Source organism: Streptopelia decaocto (genome assembly GCF_964273445.1).
Source record: "Streptopelia decaocto genome assembly, chromosome: 7".
NCBI classification, from domain to species: Eukaryota; Metazoa; Chordata; class Aves; order Columbiformes; family Columbidae; genus Streptopelia; species Streptopelia decaocto.
Genome location: NC_138661.1, coordinates 11,460,185 through 11,483,349, shown reverse-complemented (window position 1 = coordinate 11,483,349; position 23,165 = coordinate 11,460,185). Strand labels below are relative to the sequence as shown.

The following is a 23,165-nucleotide window of genomic DNA, read 5'->3' as shown; positions in this document are numbered from 1 at the left end:
CCTGGCAGCCCACTGATGCAGTCTGCCTGCCAGCCCACTGATGCAGTCTGCCTGCCAGCCCCAGCTCCGTGGCCCCTCTGGACAAGGCAGTGATGGGATGCTGCCGACAGGAGAGTGTGTCCCAGCTGTAGGCTGAGCATGCAGCTGGGAAACTCACTCTAGGGGGAATACCCCTTCCCCAAGAAACCCACCAAAAGAGCAAAAAAGGTTTATGCCTCCTAAACTCAGTGTTCTCTCAGCAGGGACTGCTGCAGGGAGGGTGGGGACTGTTCCCCTCCCGGGCCCCTCTGTCCCGCGCGGGAGGCGCCCGTGCTGTTCCACGCGTGTCCGCGGAAAGTGCCGGGACCACGACGGCTGCCGCTCCCGCCTCCCCCGCGGGGCGGCCCGGGGCGCGGCGGGGGCCGTGCCGTGCCGTACCGCGCCGTGCCGGGGGGCCGTGGCTGCGCGCCGCCCCGCTGGCGCTGCCGGGGGAGTGGTTTCCCCGCGCCGGCAGCGGCGGGGCCGGTCTGCGGGCGGGGAGGTACCGCGGCGGCGGCGGTGCCAGCGCTCGGCCCGGGAGGATGCGGACGCGCTGACGGAGCTGCCGGCTCCCCTCTGCCGCCGTGCATGGGCGGCGGGCGGCTGCCGCCTCGCCTCGCCTGCCCCGCCGGTGAGCCGGGCTGGGATTCGGGGGGTCTCCGCCGCGCTCGGGGGAGGTGCGGGTCGCGGGGCGTGGGGCGCTGCCGCCCCGGGGTCGCCTGAGGAGTCCGGCGGCAGCCCGGGAAGGAGCCGCCACCTGTAAGTCCTGCGCTTGCAGCCCCGCGGCGGCGGCCCGGGTACCGGGACGCTGCTGCCGGTCCCCGCGGGGCAGCGCGGCCGGCGGCCGGAGCCGGGCGGTGCGGCGGGTCGGAGCGGTGCGGGTCGGGCGGGAGGGAAGGACCCGGGCGCTGGGGCGGCCGAGCGCGGTTCGGGGAAAAGTGTCTCAAATTCCACGCCTGGCTGCGGGGAGTTGCGGGGGAAGGAAAGGCAGAAGTTGCACCTCTGCGTCACCTTGTTTCTCCAGAGGCTTTTTTGTTGTTGTTGTTAAGGAGAATTCACTGAAGAACAGGTTCTCCTTTGGAAAAAAACGCAACAACTTGTGCGGCAGCCGAAAGGGCTGTGTGAAGGAATCTTGATGAATGAACGTAGTGCTGAGTGAGTTGTTGGTTTGTGGTCTGCGATCGCCTTAGCTATTCGTTTGTTCCAGTTCTGTTTCTTTGTTTTTTTTGTGCTTTTTTTCAAGGTAACTTTTGAGGCGAGGAAACAGGTAACAAAGCACAGGTTTAAGACAATAATGTTTTTTCTTGCAGCCTAGCTGAACTGGGTAAAAGAACACTGAAATCCTGCTTTTCCCATCAGGTAGCAAATAGCACACATACGATCACTTGTAGAGAAAGAAAGAACCTACTTTGCTCTGTAAATGAGGACTATGTTTCACTCTGAGCAAAGGGTGTGAATATTTTCCTACTGCCAAATGAACATACCACAAAAATTTTCTTTTCATCTGGGACAGAGCCGTGTTTGTGGATCTCTGAATGTAGCTACAGTCGCGGAGGGGAGTTGGGTTCGGCTGAATGTAGCATTAACCCCTCAAGCCGCAATAAGCAATATACAGAGAGAAATTTGTTTCCATGAGTCTTTTCCTGACTGGGATCTTTACTGGAGTCATATAGTCAGTGGTACAGCAAACAAAGCCATCCTGGCTGTAGGTTCAGATCTTACTGAAGGACCCAGAAGTTGGTCTTCACGCCTGTCCTGTAGCCTGTCTCTCTGCACAATGTGTCCTTATGAGTAGTCTAAAAATGAAGGTGGAGCAGGGAAATCTGCCTACACACAACCAGGCTCAAGCCAGTGTTCTCCATCTCTTAGATTTAATGAGCAACAAATTTTGTGCCCAGAAAAGAATCCAACTCATAGCTCAGGATTTCAATAAGTAATATTCCATTTAAAAAACATGGTTTTGGAGTCAACATTATGATTACAGTGAGAAAACAAGTGAACGGAATGACTTGACCTGCTTTCCTTGCTTTCCCCATCTAGCCTGACAATTTGTCAATCAAGTGGAATTTCTCCTAACGTCTCTGGTACATTACTTTAGCAGAAGAAATGAATGTGCAAATACAGTCACTACATTCACTCCCTTCTCACAATGATCTCTTTGTATTAAGCAACAGGCTTTTGCATAGATCTGATATCAATCCCACAGTGTCACAGGCTGAAATTGCTCCTTCTCTCATTTCTGAAATTATGCCCCTGTGTTTGAGCCTATTTAATCACATCTGTCTATTTTGGAGAGGTCAGTCAGAGAAGCCTTGATCTGGGACGGATCCTGTGTCATGTAATGCAGGAGGAGCCCTGCTGTGACTTCAAGGAGACCAGCATCTGCCTCTCAGCAGATCCTTCCTTCCCTTTGCTCATCAGACGTGTACCTTCTCTGGAAAAATCTGTAAATTAATCAATTTCCTGCATTTTGTGTCATCAAAGGAAGACTCTGTTGCAAACCCCAGGAAAACTGCAAATCAATAACAATGAGGGTGCACTGACTGATGCTGCAGCATTTTGCCCCATAGTGCCCATGTCTCCATAGGCCTGGGAGATAATAGTCCAAGTCCAGCTTTTCTATTGAGACCACTGCAACTTCTGTAAAATACAACCTGAATTTTCAGCTGAGTTTTTTCCCTGACACGCATGCACGTAAATGGCCTGTGTGCAAATATTTAGGAGACCTCTAGATCTGGAAGGTGTTTGTTAATTGCTTGGCAGGCTCAAAGCCCTATTAGTCCGTATCTGCTTTCAGTGTTAACGACTTATTTAAAAAAAAAAAAAAAGTACTGCATATTTTTTTAATAATTTCTTTATTTTTAGCTGTGTGTTGTCCTCACCCTCCATCGTGCCCATCCCTGCTGTGATAGCACACCATGTTCTCATATCCTCCATCTCAGGCTGGGACAGCTTCCCATACTTGGAAATTCAATTAGGGTGATGGAGTTTTAATTCCTAGAGAAGACCGGCTGCATCTCTGTTGTTAGGTTGTGATGCCGTGACACCTGTGGTTATGCTATTAATTACCAATAGGGAACATTAAAAGTCTCTTCATTGTCTTTTTTTAAATTATTTTTTATTTTTATTAGAAGTGTCTGGTGGGTTTTTGTTTGCTTGTTTTTCAAATCTAACACTTTTGCTGCTTTGGCTTTAGTAAATTCTCTACTAAATGCTCAATATTGCATCATATTACAGCACGGATAGCACCGTATTCCAATTTCCCCAAAGTTACAGGGAAATAATTAGTATATCTTTCCAGTTTATCTTTCTTATCTAACTGTACCTACCTCTTATTCTATACTGTTACCTAGAAATAAGCCCAGTGTGACAGACTATCCTGAGTATTCTTTCATGGTGCCAGAAAGACATCAGACATTTTGCAATCCATTTCCCATGGCATTTCCATCTAACAATCACCTACTCTGTGTTGATGTTCTAAGATACTTTTTTCCCCAATCATCTTCTGCTCATGGGACTGTGGCCTGAATTCAGGACCATCCAGAAATACCTAGGAAATAGTAGAAAAAAGCACAGGAAGCCGATTTTCACCTGTCACCAGTTCCCATAGATGCTGTAAGGTGAGGGACAATTGTGGCATGAAATCTGAGGGACGAAAGAATTGTCATCTTCCAGGGAATATCCCAGAAACATGTATTTCTGAGACCCTTTAGCAACAGTTGCTCTGAATTAGAAGGAAAGATATGCTTCTTTGTAAGGTGTTGGCTTCATAAGTTTTTTTTGAGGAACTGAAGCCAATCCAAAGTTCACTGCATGAGCAGAGCTCAGAAACACTCAGCACAAGCATTTCTGATCCCAACAGCAAGTTCTCAGTTGAGAGTATTTGCACAGTGAGTACCAGAAGCCATACCTCTAAAAACATTTAACAGCTTGTTATCTCTAATTTTGATGGGGCTGTTTTCATAATGAGGTCCTTTCACATCAATTAGCTGCTGAATCTGATGTTAAAAAAAAATAAATCCAGACTTTCTCTTGGCACACGGTTCCATGAGGACTTTGTGGAGATTTCCATGATACTGAGGTCTACCAGCATTCAGAGAAGCTGGCTTAGTCATTCTTCCCATATGCTCTGCTTCTTCCTCTCTCTGCTGCTCTGCACAGGCTTCCTGGCTGTCTGCTCCTCATCCCTATCTCCGAGCATCCTGGCTGGCTGCCCCCTCTCCTCCGTTGCCGCATCCGTCCCTTGGGGCATCTTCTGCGAGGAAGCTCAGGTAGTTTAGTGCTGAGATCAAGGAGCTGGAAAATTGAGCTTCTCTAAAGCAGCAAGGAAAAAGAAAAAGATAAAAACCCGCCAAGGAAGCACCCATAGCAAACAGCACTTCGAATATCATTTGTGAAAAACTTCAAGTTAAATCACCCTCAAATCATGAGATTGCTTTAAAAATTGTGATAGTTAAACACAAGCATATTTTAGTTCTTTTTCCTTCTTCTTTGACCATTTATAAGTCAAGTTTCTAGCTTCTTTTTGCAAACAGGGCCAGTAGGAATTTGGACAACTACAACGAAGTGGAAGTTGAGGTTTGTGTGTGGTCATGGTGCTCCAGGAGCTGGGGATGTAAGAAGAACAAGGGCTCCCTGTGCCTTGCTGTGCAGCACCAGGAGTCAAGGACGCTGACTTAGAGCGATCTGCCAGTACCGTGCCCTGTGCAAGCCTGTATTTTCTGGTGTTGGTAGTCCATAGATGAGTGTTTGATAAATTCCCCAGGGTGATATTTACCCCAGTAGCTTCGCTGGAGCAGGAACAGTAAAAACTGCAGCTTGCTGCGAAGTTCGCGGCGAGAGTCAGCGCGGTCTGGAAATAGCAGCCTCCTACCCCTTTTCGCTCTCCCAAACTACGTGCTGTGTCTCATGCCGAAATGCCTGCTCCTCCACATCGAGAATCATTTTGTCTCACTGCTTCCTGAGAGAGATCGACATCTTCTGCAGAGCACACGCCGCCGAGGAGGGGAAGGCAGCTTTGGCCTGCGGAGAGCAGAACTCAAGTACTGCGTGGGTGGCCGAAGACAAGAGCTTCTGAAATGCGGGAACAGAACAGATCTCTAATCTCCAGACTCTGACACATATCGCACTTTTCTCAGTTGCTTAGGAAAAAGATTTGCATCCAAAAAGAAGTGGGAGGTTTAAATAGGAGTTCATACACACGCGCATTTATCCTCTGTGGTCCCTGTGGTAGTCCCATGGAACCCACAACACTTCATAAAATGCATCCATTACAAATGGCAACCAGGAGAAACAAAGAAGCTCTCCAAGTTCCTATCCATAGTGTCCAAAAGCTGAGCTCAGCAGGCAGTTATGGACATGGGAGGCTGCAGGGTGACACTGAGGTAAACCCTTGTTTTGGGTTGTGCCAACACGCTGAAGCTAGTGTCCCACCCTCAGGAGAGGTGTACCAGACATGGTCCTATTTCTGGATGGCCCAGGCCACCTGTCTGGCCTGAAGCACTGCAGAGCATAAGCTGTAGCTCCAGCTTCCTAGGACACCGACATAAGACCAAAGATTAGAAGATTTGGATCCGCAGAGGCACGTGGCCATAGAAGACACTGACTGGCATGTTTCTTTGCCGGGACATGCACCTTCTGGTACTGTGTGAGCAGCCCCTTCATGACTTCACAACAGCCATAGCTCTGTCCTAGATCACCCACACACACGCCCTGGCTGAACTGACAGCCTGATCTGCTGCAGCAAAGTGGCCCAAATAAGTCACCCTTTCTTCTGGGTGGAAAAACCTCCTGTTTATTGGGAATTGCTGAGCAGGGTTCACTGTGGCTCATCAGATTTTCTCCTTTGCAGGAATGAAGCAGTAGACCATTGCTTCTCCTGCTTAACACCATTCTTATGCATGCCCTGTCCCAGTTTTCCTTGTAATCAATAGCAGCGGTTAGTTTTTGTAGCACACAAAAAGACTGGACTCCTTGAATGAAGAAAAGTTTGCATTTACCCAGAGGCTTTAGTGGGGTGAAGCAGGGGGAGCGGATGCCCAAGGCTGAACTCCTGTTTTGTTTGAGGTGCTATCTGCCATCAGTGGGAACTGTGTGCACTCTGCGATTGCACAGGCGAGCTCCTGGAGCTTGGTGGTTACAGTCTGAGCCCGCACGGCTGTGCAGGGCACGTCTCTCCAGCACAATTTAAATATAGGGCTGGTAAAACCCCTGGGATTGTCCCATTGAAATAAGAAAGGGAGGGCTCCTGTTTCTGCAGTGCCAGAAAAATGATAAATTTGAAGGCAAAGCAGTGGTTCAAGGCCAATTTTTTGCTGCCTATCTACATTTATTTGCTACAAGGTGCACCTTCAATGTGGCATTGTTAGGCTTTTGTAATATTTCCATGAGTGTTCAGTGGGGGAATGATTAACAGAGGAAGCCCAGGAGGGTTGGGTTGTCCCACAGCCCCTGCTAACCCAGCGGCAGCCCTGGCACCCTGAGGTCAGGTCTCCTCCTGCCGCCCAGTTGTGTCCAACATTGGGGCAGCTGGAAGAGGAAGGTTGATGCTTTCAGCTTGGAATGCATCTTGAAATAAAAAGTGACCCGATGTTGGAGGTGCTGCTGCATCTGGGGGAAGCATTTGGGGCCCGATGCCTGTGAAACACAGGGCTCCTTTATCAAGAGGCTGATCTGCAGGCTGCTAGGATTGCAACCTGTGGCTGGTTCCTATTTCTGTTTTGCTGATGAAGCGTGCTTACCTCAAAAACATGTACTTTGCAATTCATGGTGGATTTATTCTATGCAAAGGTCTCCACTCCTGTGTGTGATGGAGTTGTCTCTCCCCATGGCAAGGCTGGGCACAATGCAGGAGAGACAGGCAGGCTGGGCTTCCCACACACCCATCAGGCCAGAACTGCTGCAGAACATCCTGCTTCTGCTCCCTGCCACTGGTTGTCCTCCCATGGGAGGTGAGACCACCCCACTGGGATAGACCATGTCCTTGTGGTATGGAAACTTCAAGCACACAGTGCGTCCGAAATGCTTTCCAAAGTGGAAGAGAAGCCTGGAGAGCACCTTTTAGTGCCTGGGTTTTTGACCTGTGCCAAGCAGCCCAGGTGGAAATCCATCGCTTTGTCTGGGGTGAGAGGTGGAGAGCTCTTGATCTGGGGAAAGACACCACCACTGAGGCATTGCTTAATCTCACTAGTGGAACCAGCTGTCTTATCATTCACTTGGTGCTGTGGCTCCTAAAGAGGCAGGGCATGACTAGCTCATTGGAGTAGTACCTAAATCAACTGTTCTTTACTAGGAGGTGTAGAAGGGCTCCCCAAACCCAGGTGAGGGCTGGCCAGGCAGTGTTACCAGTCTCTGAGACTTGAGACTTCTTTGTCACTGTTAACAGCAGCACATGCACGCACCATTGAATGGCTCTTCTTGGCAATGCCTCAGGGGCTGTGTAAAAATGGCTATCACTTCTGGCTGTTACTAGATCCCAGCCCCAACATGCAATGTGTAACACATCACAGTGTGCTTTCGTCAGAGAAGTCCCGCATCAGCCCAGGATGAGGGCTTGTGACAAATTAGAGGAGGATACGGTGACAGCGTGGTGCCCAGCTGATGCACAGCTGACCCATTTCAGGTGATTTAAGGGGTTTTGGGTTCCTCTCAGAGAAATAATGCAAGAGGGCCTGTACAGCTGTGTTGGTACTCCTGAAGCCAGAGAAGAGGTTGGTTATCAAGCTGAGGCAAAGAAGGACCAGTTAATTTGAGGGGTAGAAGAGTGGTAGGTTGGGAGAGAGTGCACAAAGCAAGTGGGCTCCAGGCTAGACTAATCAGCAAAGCAGCAAGGGTGGGTAAAAGTAAGAAGGGACAAGAAGAGAAAGGCTTTACTCAAGTGATTTCCAGACTGTTTCCATGGCAGTAGAGGTTTGTTGCATGATCTCAGTAGCCATGCCTTGTTTTCAAAAGACTAAACAGTACTGTAGAAGGAAGGGTATTAGTTTATGCTTCCTCTAGTGTCAGCCAAAGAAGATAATCACATCTATTAGGTAGATAAAATGAGTGTTTCCTCTTCAGAGAATAAATGCATTCTGGTAGTTTTAGACACTGGAAACACTCAACTCTGCAACAATCTTGACTGGAAAGAAGTTTTTCTGGTTTTAAATACAGCTATGTGGAGCTGGGAGAAGGGACTTCTTCCACGCTGCAGTCCTCAAGTGATTTTCTTTTTATTACAGCTTACAAGTAGCTGAGCCCCAGGGACTGACATCCCCTCTCAGACATTGCACACAACACAGGACAGAGTTCCTCAAAAGCTTGGAGAGGAGATTGCTCTGGGGTCAGTTCAGTTCAAGAGTCCTTTTCTGAGACTGAAAAATGCTATGGATGTGGGTTTAATTCATTCAGTACTGTGTGGATTCTTATATACCACTAACCCAGCATCTGAAGATCCCTCTAAGTAATAACTGGCCTGACTTGGATTCCAACCAGTGGCCATGTGGTGCCCAGTTTGTTATTTCTTACACCATTTTGTCTCTCCTTGAGACATGACTCAGTGTAATAACTATTCTTATTACACTCAGTCTTTTCTAAAGGAGAGACTGAAGGTATGTGAGTTCTCACTGAATTTTCATGGGGTTAATAGCAGCGGTTTTGTAATGTGTAGTGGGATAAAAATCTTCTTCCCAGAGTATTAGATAACACAGTATTGGTTGCTCTCTGCTTTCCATACAAGAGACAAGCACTGAGTATAGTAATGAATTTTTAAGGGATAAAACATTAGCCTCTCTGAAGTCAGTTTTATCGTTGGTTAGGAAGGAAAATTGCCAGACAAGAATTAAACATTCTGAATTGGATCCTGGGGATGGAGATGTGAGTTCCTGCTTCCCTAATTTGCAATAAGTGTGGCCTGTGGCATGAGAAGAAGCTCCAGAATGCAATGCATAATTTTTCCACTGTCACTGTTTCTGAATAAAATCAGTGTGTAGTTAATCCAGTGTTATAAATCTTGGTAGGAAGGCCTTCGGAACAGGTAGAGTCATTTACTCGCTTGGGCTGGAATCCAAACCGCTGGAGGATAAAAAACATACACTAGTGCCATTCACTTCACTGAAAACACCTTTTTCCTATCCAAGGAAATAGCTGTGGCTGGCATGAATATATATTTGGCAAGCTGTGGAGCTAAACAAATTTCTCAGAAAATCATCTTTGGCCAAGATACTGACTATATTTCAGCACTGCAACTCCTCAAGCTCTTCAGCTAAGATTTTCTGACAGAGAAATCATAAGAAATTGGTGATTCACACTTTGAAATGATGGGATCCTCACCTCTGCTCACCAGGCTCCCTGTCCTGATACCAGGCAAAGTAACACCTTCACTTTGGAGTAGACCTTTGCAAAAATAACTTCGTCTGTGATATCTGTAAGAAATGTGCAGTAATGCCATCCTAAGGTATGCTTCTTTCAGCATATTCTGTCATCTTTGTATCTTGACTGGTAGCTTCTTGAGCAGGAATCTTGTTTTTTGATGTTTTGAACCATGTCTCACTAAACACACTGATCCTGCCAAATAAGGTATACATTTTTATTTTCTGATTTTACAACTATCATCAGAATTCCTGTATGAAAGAATTTCAGCGTCGCGTTTTCAGCAGTTTTTATGTAGCTTACACTAAGGAATAAGGTCAGATTGCAAGTTATTTCAGCTAAGAGCTTTGGGTGGTTTTGGAACATTAATTGCCTCTGGAATTCACAAGGTATGCTACAAGCTGCATCCTTAGCAAGATCACATTCCATCTGGTGTAGAAAATTATATAGACCTTCACAGCAGGAGTTTCTGCAGCAAGGTTTTGGTAGTACTGTTTCACACTGGTTGCTGCCAGCATTGTCATTTTGATTGCATGCTCTGAAACTTGTATTGTCTCTTTCAGGCACTCTTAGGATTTGACAGACTTTTTACGATACTTCATCAACAACGTGAACACCTGCAGCAAGGACGGTTTTGGGAACTGACATCCATTGACGTGATTGAAGGTAACGCACTCTTCTGTCGCTGATAGGGACAGACTTTTTAGAAGGGCATGTTACGACAGGACAACAGATAATGGCTTTAAACTAGAAGAGGGGACAGTCAGGTTAGACATGAGGAAGTGAGGGTGGTAAAACACTGGCCCAGGTTGCCCAGAGAGGTAGTAGATGCCCCATCCCTGGAAACATTCAAGGTCAGGCTGGATGGGGCTCTGAGCAACCTGATCTGGTTGAAGATGTCCCTGCTCGTGACAGGAGGTTGGACTAGATGAGCTTTGAAGGTCCTTTCCAACCCAAACTATTCTATGATTCTATGATTGCCCTGTGCTCACCGTTTGTCTCCCATGGAGCCTTATGCTCTGGCCGGGCATCTCCTCTGTTGCCCATCCTGGTTGGTGAGGTGAGAGCAGGATCAGGCCTCAGCTTGGGGCACGTCTGAGCATCCTCCAGGCTGATCCTTGCTTCAGGCAATGGCTGTTCCCAACTGTGGCTCAGCCTGTCCCATAAAATGTACTTTTGCCCTTTTTCTTAAGGAAATCTCTGCTTGTGTTGCACAACCTGCCCATCTTCCAGAGCTACAGAAGTGCTTCACGTTTTTGAATCCTGAAGGTTGTCCTTATTCAAATACTGTTTTACCACCAGGAACTTCACAGGTCCTTTTTGCTCTCTGTTCCAAAACTAAAATAAAAATGCATGCATTGTTTCTGATCACTTTCTCATGGTAGTTTAGCACTTGTCAACCTATATATTGCTCTGTATGTTATTGGCCTTGTTAGCGCCATCACAAACAGCAGAAAGCGGGCTGTGCGTTTGCTCCGTGCCCCTGAAAAATGATCAACATAGTGTGGTCCTGCAACTCTAACAGTTGCATTTAAGATAATCTTCTCTAAATGTAGTATTGGCACAGAAAAGCCAGAAGCAATCTTGCTTTTCTTTTTTTCCCTAATTGGTATATTTGAGCTTAATTAAACCAAGGGGAAGTAAATGCATCTCTTAATTCACTGCTACAAGAATTTTAAGGTTCAGAATACGTGACTCATCTACCAGAACAGAATTTATTCTTTGTTTGTAAATGCTATTTATTGCCTTGTTTTGCATCACTATGGCTACTGTATGTCATTGGTGATATCATCACTTACTGTACATAAAATGAGTGCAAGACCAAATTTAAAATAGATATAATTCTTACAATAATTTGCTGTATCAGCCACTCTTCTGTTTTATGTAAGTACTTCTCACATAAAAGCAGGGGTAAAATTGACTCAATATTTTTCCATCAAAACTGTCTGAAAAGTAAAAAATTCTCCTGCACATAAATCATATCATAGGTAAAAAAGCCCTAAGCAGCAACCAAACCCCTTTTTCAGGTTCTGTGGCGTTAAAAACAGTTCAGTGATGTCCTACAAGTGTTTTTAAGTTTCAGATGAACTGATTTGCAGTGGCATTCTCAGTTTTTTTACTTCTAGGTATTGTTAGTGTTAAATACCTAGTTAAGCTTGTTAGAAGCATCACTGCTTTCACAACCCATATAGATTCTTCTATTTTCCTTTACTAAGTGGAGATTGAGAACAATTAATCTATTCCAGTTAAAGCCTAATTATTTTGCCAATTGCATGGTCCCGTGTTCTTTTCTGAAACACATCAAGTACAATCACTTCTGCCATCCTATTCAATCAAAGCCTTAAGTTGCACAGATTTTGTGCAAACGGCCTGGGCTTCAACAGCTTGGGAACTGATTCACTGAGGCATCTGCTGTAACACTGGCAGGACTGTCACCATTTTCCTAGCCAGAATCATGTCTTTGTCATTTAGAAATAATCTGCAGGGTGTAATGTGGTCTTAGGGAAGCACGGAGTCCGTTATTGCTCAATAATAGAATTTCATGAGGTCTTAACAATGTCTTTGAACTCATATGACACATTTGACAGTGCATGTGTGGATGCATCTCTCTAATGTTCCATGGAACAAGGACAGAGAAGTGTTTTAAACACTTGGTATGTATTGAAAGGCTGCTAAAATAAACCAACCGGCTGTGGGCAGCTGCAGAAGTCTCCTACTGGCTAGTGGGTACCAACCCCCAGGACACACAGCACTGGGACATGTCTTCTTTGTAGTAGCAAAGCCCAAGACTACATAAATCCTGGCCCCACACAAAGCCACCAAGATTATTTTCAGCCAGACATACGCTTTCTCATTTGCCTTTCCCTGCAATCCAGGATATCTGGGGATGGAGCACTGAACCCCAAAATGGATCTGAACAAAGGATGTTAATCTTGGACATGGTCGGAGAGCAGAGTCCAGCTGTGGCCCAATGTGGTGGCTCACAGAGGTAGTGCTGTGGGGCAGCAGGAGGGACACAAAAGGGTTCCTCTGGCACCAAGGCCAGGACAGGGAAAAAAGGCAAGAACTGCATGAGCATCAAGGGCGATCAGAAGGAGGAGGCAATGGAGGGAGTTCTGCTTTCCTTTTGGGCAGGGAGGAGTCCAGGGGCACAGCTCTGTTCTTTGAAGTGCTGTCTTGGGGTGTAGGAGCAGCTGTCACAGCTGGGCCCTCAGTCACCACTCCAGGAAGGAGTCTCCCATTTCCACATCATCAGTCACTCAGTGTTGTCATCCATGGGTGCCCAATGGTATGGTCCACTGGATGCTGCAGGAATCCAAGCAGATGTCCAGAAAATAAATGCATTTTACTGATAAAGTGGACTGTGGTGTCCTGCTCCTTCCTGCTATGGAAGGATATGGGACCAAGTGAAGGCAAGGAGCTCAAAACTGTCTTCTTAGAAGGCAGAATCTGTTCCTTTTCTAGTGTGCTGTGGCTCTGCAAGGATTCAGGCTGGGATGCCTGAGTCAGGGGTTTGGTTCAGCCTCTTGCTGAGTTTCAGAGCCTGAAACACGACAGCCTCTCCTGTTGTGTGAGTGTGTACCAGGAACATGCAGTTTAATTCAGTGTTGGTTGGGTCCAGGGCTGGCACTTCAGGGCTTTTCCCTAAGCTGCTGAATGCTTGTGGGGTTGGGCCCTGTCCCACAGCTGAGCTCAAGTGTCTCCTGGGTCTGCCATGCTCTTTTTTAAATATGATGCAGTGGGAGTGAAAGTCTCTGTGATATCACGCTGCTCTGTGCTACAGCTAATTAAAGTCATTGTGAAGGGCTTTGTAGTAATTGCAGATATTGTAAAATTTAGTTTTGTGGGGTAATTGGTAATGTAAAGCCTGAAACAAGTTATCCTTAAGATGTTTTAGTTTGCATTTCTCAGTAGGAGCAGCCTTTACAAAGGAGGCTTTTGTGTGTGAAGCAGGGCCAGAATTAATGGCATCATTTAGTCGTGCCTAAAGGGGTGCTTGCTGTGGCAGGTGGCAGGGCGGTGGGATTGATCATGCCTACGTTCTGTGTGCTGCAGGAGGCTCCAGCAGCCAGAAGCTGCTGTACCTGATGAATGTCAGCTAGGGAGGGTGAAATGCCTGGGGCCAAACCCATCCAGGACTGATGTGTTCCCATCCAAAATGAACGAGGCTACTTCAGTCAGACAGAGTGGTTCAGGCTCTGTTTGCTCCTATGCACTTAATATGCGTTATGAAGTTTTCAGGCGTCCTCAATTTTTTCAGCAGAGTGCTGTATCTATAAATCTCGAATGTGAGACAAATCCTCGCGCTAGAGATGCGTGGTTGCCCTGCCATGGGCTGGGCTGAGGCTCTCGTCCCTCTGCCCTGGGCTGCCAAAGTGCCCTGTGGAACAAGGAGATGTCGAGGGCCAGTGCTGAAGTGCTTCAGGTGCCAAACAACACAGGGGATGGTTAATGGACACATAAGCTGCTTAGGTTCCTAAGTCTCTGATTTAAATGAGATTTAGGTGTCAAACCTTCCCCAATGCATTTGAAAATCCCACTCAACACCTCTCTGAATACTCAGACAATAAAGACTACTGAAAATCTGGCCTTTAGACATCAATACAGCTGGTGTGTCTGAAATTAACAGTTTAAAAAGAAGTGCTGGCTCATGACTAAATGGAAGAGACATCTGGGAAGAGCAAATATTGAAGATGTTATGGAGAATCAGAGTATAATTCAAGGCTTATATTTCCACGAGTAAGTTTTTTTGGTCAACAGACGCAATTTCTGAGCTCATATATTAGTAATGAACTGGTTGCTGATAGCATGGGAGGGCTCGTATTTTCCTGCTGATGACTCTGGGACTCTGCAGGGGTCCTCTCTGCTGTGCTGGGGGGGCAGGTGGGGTCCATGCCCTGCTCTGCATCACAGCATGCAGTGGTAGCAGTTGGCTTGGAGAGTAAAGGAAACACTGGGTGGCTGTTTAGAAAGGACAGTCTGTAACATAATTATTTTAGCAAATGTGAAAAGCCAATATCTTTTGTTAAATTAACTATGCGGCCAAAGCTCAGAGTTGAGTTTTCCAATTCTGATTTAATATTCACAGCATGACAGAGGTGATGAACACACGGGAACCAGTGATGGAGGAATTTGCGCTCAGCCAGACTCCTGAAGAAGAAGGAGGCCCTTCAAGCCAGGTAACTTCAGAAAAGCTAGAAAGTATCCTGAGCTGCTTTTCAAAAGTGATGTAACGCAACCAATACCTTTCATACACATAGATGTAGAATTTTAGAGCACAGCTTCCAGAAGAACAAGCCCTGAAATAGATGTTTGATCCTACTTAGGTTTTATTTTTGGAAGGTAGGAGTTCTGGCAGGAGGGTTTTGTTGGGTGCCAGGCTTTGGGGCACAGTGACAGTCATGTCCAGCCCCTGCAGGGCTGCAGGCAGATAGGGTGTTTGTCACCAAGAGCTCAGATCTGAGCAACCATGATGAAGACATCCAGCCAGCACTGTGCCACAACTTGTGTACAACCACCCCTGTAATGAGCTAAGTTTCCTCAGGCTCAAAGGGAGCTTCCATTTTAGCAGAGAGACCATTTGAAACCATTGTGTAATTCACATAAACAGCTGTGGTTTTGTATAAGCAGTGCTGGCCAAGGCCATTTGCTGGCAGGTGCAAGAGCATTTTCTGTCCCCAGGCGGTCTCAGACACCCACTCGCGTACCCGCCTGTGGCGCTGTTTCCAGCAGGAGGGATCACGATGTCCCAATTTCGCCCTGTGACAACCCCCACACCCCGTTTTGTGCTCTGTGGTTGTGCTCATGACTCTCGGTGTCACTGCTAGCAGGGAGAATCCACCTGAACGTGTCCTGGTGGACTTGAGTTGCTTCTCAACACAGGGTGTTTTATTGCAAGCTGATTCAGAAAACTACCATTGCAGGTTGAAGTCAAGCATTTGGAAGCCTGAGAAGTCAGAGATGAAATTTTGCAAATTCCTTTCAGATCATTTGTGTGTATAATGAAAGATTGTATGCAGTTAAAGTTAAAGTTAAAGAGCATACCATAGGCCTTCCTGTGCCTCCTCAGCCACGCAGGATAGACGCTGCTCACACAAAGGTCACATTTTCAATATTTTCTTTCCTCTTTTTCACTGAGTTTTCATTTTGTGTTAGTGTACACTGTCCAAACTCTCTGCCAGCTCTGACTCCATGTATGTCTTGAGGGCTTTTCTACGATGTCTGTGATCATATGCTCCAGAGGTTTTCCCCCAGCTCCTTTACCCTACCTCTCTAGGGGAAGGTGATACCATCCATATTTTAGTGATGGCCAACTGAGGCGAAAAAGCAAAAAGAAAGGAGGGGCAGCACAAAGCTGGTGACTCAGCAGGAAAGCCAGGTTTCTTCCAGAAACTTCCAAGCACTCTGGCCAGGAGACCAGTCCTTCTCTTCCTGCAGTCTCCTGCCCACTCATCACACGCTCCCGTTTCCGTGGAAAAACACAGCGAGACCCGACAGGCAGCTCTGCTTCCTGCCAGTCCTGACTCATTCCTGGAGGGACGTGGTAAATACTGGGCTCCGGTGGAAAGAAACATTATGTGACTGGTGTGAGAAACGGCCAGATGAGAATGACACAAACAAAAATAGCCAAGCTGAGGCTGCACAGGTGCCTTTCCTAAATTTTTTTGCAGCTGTAATAATCTGTCTTTAGCGCATTTTTAGATCGGCGTGTGTCATTTCCTAGGGCTTCAGAAAGCAGACGGAAAAAGCAGAAATTCTGTTGTGTTGGATCCCCCTGCCAGGGTTTGCCAGCAGACCTGGGGACAGGGTGGCTGTCACGCGGCCCTCTGCCACCCGAGCAGGCTGAGCAGCAGCCGAGGGAACAGGTCACTGTGACCTGTGCACACTGCCCTGCGAGGAAATAAGGCAATTTGCCCACAATTTTATGGCTATTTCTGCCAGCCGAGCTATGGGGCTCAGGGAACTGGGCTCCACCATGGGTCTGAAGAAGCATTCACTGCTGCTCAGGGATGTCTCTGGACCCGTCCTGGCCAAGGAGATTTTACCTTGTCTCATATTTGGAAATAGCAGAATCATATTAGCAACTTCTTAAAAATTCCTCCCAGTCAAGACAGCTGCCATGGAAATTTCTTTCCAAATTATAAACAGCTCAGGAGGAGGCTGTGTAATGGGAAGTTGGGGGAAACTTTTCTGACAGGCAGCACAAGCAGCGTTACTTGATCAGGACAAGTTATGCCCATGTGGGTGCAGCTCAGGGCGGCATTAGGAAGGTTTACCTTCAGTGACTCACTTGCTCTAGCTGCACTGAAGGGGCTTTCTCACATAGAAAATTCCTTCTTAATTGTGTCTCACTTTTCAACAATAACAACAATATACATTTTTTACCTTCATGTTGGTTCGCAAAGAGTAATGGATCCCTGCAACAATACTATGGAGAGTGAGGGCATAAGGATGAGAATTATTGTCCTTCCCCATCTCCAAAAGTCAGATACAGGCATCACAGCAATGACAAAATGTGCTTGCTGCTTCCCAGAGGTGTAGAAAGAGAATTGCCCCTTCCCGAGGGTTTGCCTCCCTATGCCAGCTCTGATGCCAAGTGGGACAACTAAACCCTAAGCTCTTAGAGAAAGCAGCTAATGGGATGAAGGAAGGTTGCAAAATCCATGGAGCAAACACTTCCAGTGGGTTATGACACCGTCAGGTCCCTGGCAGTGTCCTGGGGGGTACACCTGCTTTTATGGTGTCTAGGGAATATATGAGTGTTACTGCCTGTGCTCATAGCAGGAGCTGTGCTGAGACTGGATCACATAACAGCAGTGCTCAGTCTCACCAGAGACCCCAGATCAGTGGTGAACGTATTGCAGACCTGCAGGATGTTCTCACCAGCACACAGCAAACCTGAGGCAGCACCTGGAGTTAAACCGAGATGGTTCTTGCTCTCAACCCCTAGTTCAGTCCCGTAGTCTGCACCTTGCTTTTATTGTTACATATAAAATAAAAATAACTCATGTAGCATGGAGGAATTTACAGCTCGTTAGTGCAGGTATGCAGAAGTTTAAGAAGCCAACAGGTATGGTTTCAGCAAAGCAACAACAGAGTTTGTCTTGTGTTAACATCCTGGAGGAGCTAGAACGATTTTTCCTCCAAAAAAAACCCAAACCACCAGTCCAAAACAAAGTACTCTGAGAGGTTTAAATGAACCAGCTATGTTGAAAACAGGAAAGCACTTTCATGTGTTACAGTATCCTTCACTAAAAAGATGTAGTTCAGCTTCAGGCTCTAATCGCTGCATACTGTTTGACCTGCAGTTTCAATGCAACAAATAAAAATAATAGCTGGCACCATCCTCCGTGTAAAGATGAGCCCCATCTCTGGGGTTACCTGTTTTGCATGAATGCATCATAATATACAGTGTTTCACAGTACAGGAAATAGCTCTGCAGAATGGTGGCTTCTTAATAAATTGTCACTGCAAGAAAATAAAAATATCAGAGTGAAAGGACAGCAGCTAGGAGGGCTGCAGCAACCATTTAGCTTAGCATTACAGCAATGACCTTTGTGTCCTAAAAACCCACCAGAACCGAAACATGAGTGTTCGGCAACATAATGAATTCTGTCGCCTGAGTTTCCATTTTTACTAGGCGTATCACACAAGTCAGCGCAATTGTCTGCCTGACACTGGCAAGAAAAGTCAGTCCTTTGCCCAGTGAGGGACAGCATGTGCAGAGGAGGCTGTGCTGAGGCATCTTAGCCCCTGTGCGTCCATGTTTGGCTGCAAGGAGCTGGATGCAGATGCTTTTGATACCCTCCCTGTGCAGAACTGCTTGTCCTGCACCTCTTTGAGGGTTTTTTTTGTTGGACGTGGGAATACATGTCAGATGTAGAAGGGATGCTAAGATAGAACGAGTACTCTGCTTGCTCTGAATATGCAGCCCTGGGCAACGCTTTGACCAGCATGTCCCCACGTGTCTCACCAGGCCTTCCCAGACTCACGTGAGAAGTACCCCAAGCTGTCCAAAAGACTGCCATCGATCGTGGTGGAGCCGACCGAGTCCGGGGAGGTGGAGAGCGGGGAGCTGCGCTGGCCTCCTGAGGACCTGAAATCAGCCGAAGACAAAGGTCTTCATGGTGACCAAAGAGTCTGTGTCCAGCAGCAGCAGCAGCAGATGGATCTGGAAGGTCTGAAAGAGTAATTTTCATCCTTATTCCCCATTGTCACAATTTCAGCCACCCCTTGCACTGAAGTTAACAGGATACCAAAGAGTAGTAGGTGCTTGAAGATGCCCAGAAACACCTGCACTGGAGAGAGAGTCCTGTGGACTAAAAATTTCTTTCTAGCTTCTCAGCACAGGGTGCTTTCATCTGCTCAAGGCTCATTCCTAGCCACTCGCGTGGCCCACAGGCAGTTTACTGCACATTATCAGTTCACTCTAGGAAGCAGTAATGCTGTTTAGTAGCTTGTGTCTACCTCCCTGTCTCCTAGCCTAGAAGTAAAGTGTTTAACAGCTGCACATTTTCAAAGCATCCTGGTGTCCCAGGAGTGCATTAGTGTAGCAGGAGTTCACAAATACGTAGACACAACTAGTAGTGTCACTGTGAGGTAAATATGGCTAATGACAAGAGCTTTACATAGGGAATGCTGCGGTATGGAACTGGTCTATTTATTTGTTTGTTTTTCATCTCCGTGCTCTCCTTTTCTCTTTAAGAGCACAACAGTTCCATTTCAGTGCACCAACATTTGCCACCCAAATGCCCAGAGACAGCAGCTAGGATGGGGTGCAAGCTGCACGTTCCCTTATCTTCAAAGGAGTGATGACAAATGGTCTGATCTTGAAGTGTCAAATCACCTGCTATTCCAGTTGGTGTTTCGGGGTGGTGGCAACCACGGGGTTTGATCATTCAAGAAGGAATATGGGCCACCCAATCTATAGCTTGACCACCAGGTTACACATTTTGGCCTAACATATCAGCAGGGAATCAAATGAAGGCTGTATGGGGAAATAAATACTGATGAACCATTTCCTTGCAGATACCTTAGTGCACCCGGCTCAAGAAGTGGAAGGAAGTACAGATACTCTGGAAAGCAGAACTGAAGAGGACGAGTAGGGACTCCATGGCCTCCGAAGTGAAACTTCATTGTGAATGTTGTTGGAAAGCTAACACACTCTGAAGACATGTCAAAGTAATCTGTATTTAAATCTGCAAGGTTTTTATTTAGTTAGTACCTGGTAAGAAGCGTCTGGGCTTTAGAACTGTTCTTTTCAACATTTTGAGTTTCAGGCTGGGATTCATATTATTTGTTTAATTTTTCCTTGGGAAACAGTGGGACGTGTTAGGAAATATGAGATTATCAAGGAAAAAATGCTCCTAATTTCAATTAACACATTTCATTGGATTTACCTTTTTTCAAGCAAGGCTGCTTTCAGGTATCAACAGCAGGACAAAGGGGTTACATTTCTACAGGAGGGATGTCTTAAATCTAAAACCTTTCTTGTTTTTAGCCATTTAAAACTAGCACTGTGATATTATGGACAATAGATGTAATATAATGTCACCATTTGATTTTGTATCTTTTGTATAGAGACACAAGTGTAAGATTTGCCTCCAGGCTGCTGCCCTGGGGCGGCCCAGAGCAGTTCTCTCCCTTTGGCTTATCCTGTGCAAATTTGAATGAACCAGCCTTTTCTTAGCCGCCTTTTCAATAAGGCTAACGCTTGGGAAATGCTTTCTTGCTGTACATTGACGAAGTGGATTAGCTAGTTGCCGGTGCTTGTGGAGTGAGGCTGTCTGTTTTTAGGCTTGGTGGGGTGGATCGTGCTGTTCGTGCACTCTTGAGGCCCAGGTCCAGCCATGGCATGGGGTGTGCTCCTCTCCCTTGAAGCCAACGAGATGGCTCCCACTTCTGCCAGGGCTGGATTTGTCCTGCCTTGTTAATAGAAATTGTTGTGACAATTCTTCTTTTGGTATGTTTTGTGTATAACGTAGGTGCCCAGCTGTTCCTCCCTCATCCCGAGCTGGGCAGTGGTTGCGGGTGGGTGACGGGCACTCCATAGCACGGTCCAGACCAGCTCTCCATTTTGCCTGATGCCAGGTCCTCCCCATGCCAGCCACGGTAGGAGGGAGTGGAGGAGGTTTCAGGTGGTGGGACACACACCTGCCTCCCTCCTGCCCAACTGGTGATGCCGGTGGGAGCAGAGGTGCCGGGGTGACCTCACCCACAGCGCATCCCACTTGGCTGTGGTTGCAGGGCCACCTCCTGGAGACCAGAGCTCATGGTGGGACAAGCTGTCTCTGGACACCTCGGGCTTCCAGTGGATTTTCCTTGGGGATTTGGGGGCCATTTTGACAGGGGTGAACCCGTTCCTGCACAGGGACCTCTCAGAGACTCCCTCCCACTGTCCCAGGAGAAGCACCGATCTAATCCCAAAACACTACCTTTTGGACAGTGTTGGTGGAGGTAGATAATGCATGTACTCAAAAGGGTTTGACTCTGTCAGTGACGAGTGTGCTGTAAGCTATGAAGTTGGCTTTCTCCATCTCTGCAGAATGGGGTCTGTACTTTCAATTAATGTTGCAGCCAGAAGAAGCCTCTCGCTGTAGGTGGAATGAAATAACAGGATTTCTTCCAGTGTTAACTCTTAAATTGACTTCCAAGTGCTTTCTTTTCTCAAGTAATAATTTCCTCTAATGGTAACTTTTAATTGTGTAATGGTGGGTAAAATTTACTGGTCAGATGTATTAATAAGTTTATACCTTCTTAGCAACCAAATTTAATATATTTACTTACAAATAATTCTGTGCAATGAATGTTTAATACAAAGGAAAGAGACTATTTTACTTCAAAGCAACATTAATTTATGTACAAAACTATAGCTTATTATTTGGGGTGTTTGGGATCTAAACCCCTTTTTATAAGCAGTGTAGTATAGTATAATGTGATACTTAAGTTAAACTTTGCTGTCTCAACCTGTATAACAATACGTTTTGCCTTCTTGATATAGACTCTCTTCCTTATGCTGTCACGGATTTTTTGTGTTGATGAGTGGGATTCTGGTCAGAGCACCGAATTTCGCCAGAACAACTAACGGTTTCAGAGCACCTCCTAAATCTGGCTGCCCTCTCAGTCACCCCCTTCACTGGTGACAGTTTTCTGGTAAAGCCAATGCAACAAGAACAAGCTCAAGCTGCGTTTTCGGGCAGCACCTGAGCAGCGAGAGGAGGTCCCCTGCTCAGACCCGTCTGCAGCTGGTCGTGGTGGGAGGAAAGCTGCGCTGGCGAGGCGGCGGGGCGGCGAGGTGCTCTTTAAACACTGTTTTTGCTTCAACCATTAAGAAGTTTCGCAAAACTCTGGGGGAAAAAAACAACAACGGTGACGACATATTTTTAGCTGTGTGATTTCCTTTCAATCTGCGTCTGCCCAGCTCTGTGAGGAATGACGTTAGACATATCTCTTAACTTGCTTTTCGCTTTGTAAAAGGAAAAACAGTTGTTTGGAACACTTCCCCCAATTTTATGTGTTCTCTATCTGCTTTCAGACACTCCCTCCCTTCCTGCTCTGGATGGCTCTTATCCTATTTCCACCTGAGGTCAATGGCACTTCCCTAAATAAGTTTCCCAAAGAAACAAGAAAATTCTACATAAACCCTGAGAAAAACACCACGCAGCAGTACTTTTCTCATCCTAGTATGTAAAGCTACACCCATATAGAAATGCCAGATTTCCTCCTTCCAGCCTAATTACTCCTCTGTTTTCCTTTCCCTCTTAATGCTGCTCCCTTGAAGTATTTTACCTGAAGCAAATGGATACTTCAGACTAAAGCTTTCTCCTAAAGCCGTGTGGCCTCAGTTTAACCACGCAAAGCCAAACTCCTCCTCCCATTTTTGTTTTTCTGAACATGGGCCAAAGGCCCTAAAATAGGAGAGCAAGATAGAGAAAAAAATGGTTTTATACAAACAAGCCCTATTTATTCAACTTGCTGGCCTATGAATGTCCACTTAATTTGTCTGTGTGCAAGTGTTGTCTCTCTAATAAACTCAATAGTTGTTTTGTATTTTTTTCTGGATTAAAAGCTTTGTAGAAACTAAAAAGAAAAAAAAAAAAGACATTCAGTCATATTTTTCTAGTCTGGCTTGTAGAATATTTCATGTAGTGCAGAAAGGAAGTTTTATGGAGTAAGACATTGTTGGATTTTGCTCTATTTCAGTTCTTTCTAATTTTGTAAAATGCCACCTGTACATAATACTCTACTAATGTATGTCATGTAGATGTATTACACCATTTAGCCTATTAAATGCCTATACTGGACTGACTGGAAGAAGTGATGTGTCCACAGTGTCTCGGTTTAAAAATGAAAAGGGTTGTTTGTGGTGGTGTGCAGCTCCCGTCCTATCACTCATACCCACGTACCCCTACTCAGACAAATTGAGATTTACATTAATGGCAGTTGCCATTTCCATCTCTTTCCTTCAAGCCCTTCCTAGACCAGGCAGTTCAACATTCGCTGCTTCTGTCTTGGGATTTCCTTGCTGCCCTGCTTGATGCGGCCTCTTGGCCCTGGCTGGGACCCTGTCCCTGTGCCTGCAGCGAGTCAGCTGGCTCATCAGCCTTCACCTTTTAATGCAATGCACATTTTTAACATTTTCTGGAAAGGCTATTGTGGAGCCCAGCAGGAACTCACATTACTGGAAACCTATACGCCGTGCAAGGAGAGCAGCGTCATGTGGCAGAGAAGATGAGAGGCAGAGATAATCTGCCACTGAACAACCAATTTTTTCCCAAAAAGTCAAGTTACCAAAAAGC

The 23,165-nt window shown here is 46.3% G+C and overlaps 1 protein-coding gene across 2 annotated transcripts; it reads left to right on the top strand.

Moving 5' to 3' along the window:
* The first annotated feature begins 488 nt into the window (after positions 1-488).
* Positions 489-22,683, top strand: LBHD2 (LBH domain containing 2). 2 transcript variants are annotated; one of them, XM_082059000.1, is made up of 5 exons: positions 489-649; positions 9,930-10,032; positions 14,456-14,546; positions 18,344-18,545; positions 19,396-22,683. In XM_082059000.1, the coding sequence occupies exons 3-5, from the start codon at positions 14,457-14,459 to the stop codon at positions 19,470-19,472; spliced, it is 369 nt and encodes a 122-aa protein (XP_081915126.1). In that variant the 5' UTR covers positions 489-649; positions 9,930-10,032; position 14,456; the 3' UTR covers positions 19,473-22,683. The 2 variants fall into 2 exon arrangements, with proteins under 2 accessions (XP_081915126.1, XP_081915127.1); XM_082059001.1 differs by lacking the exon at positions 489-649 and adding an exon at positions 686-777.
* Positions 22,684-23,165: the final 482 nt, after the last annotated feature.

What these genes read in the sequence shown, in the direction of transcription:
- LBHD2 (XM_082059000.1), top strand. Translation starts at nt 14,457, where the DNA reads ATGACAGAGGTGATGAACACACGGGAACCAGTGATGGAGGAATTTGCG. An exon ending in AAGGAGGCCCTTCAAGCCAG is followed by an intron (nt 14,547 to 18,343) that starts GTAACTTCAGAA and finishes GTGTCTCACCAG; the next exon opens with GCCTTCCCAGACTCACGTGA. An exon ending in GCAGCAGATGGATCTGGAAG is followed by an intron (nt 18,546 to 19,395) that starts GTCTGAAAGAGT and finishes ATTTCCTTGCAG; the next exon opens with ATACCTTAGTGCACCCGGCT.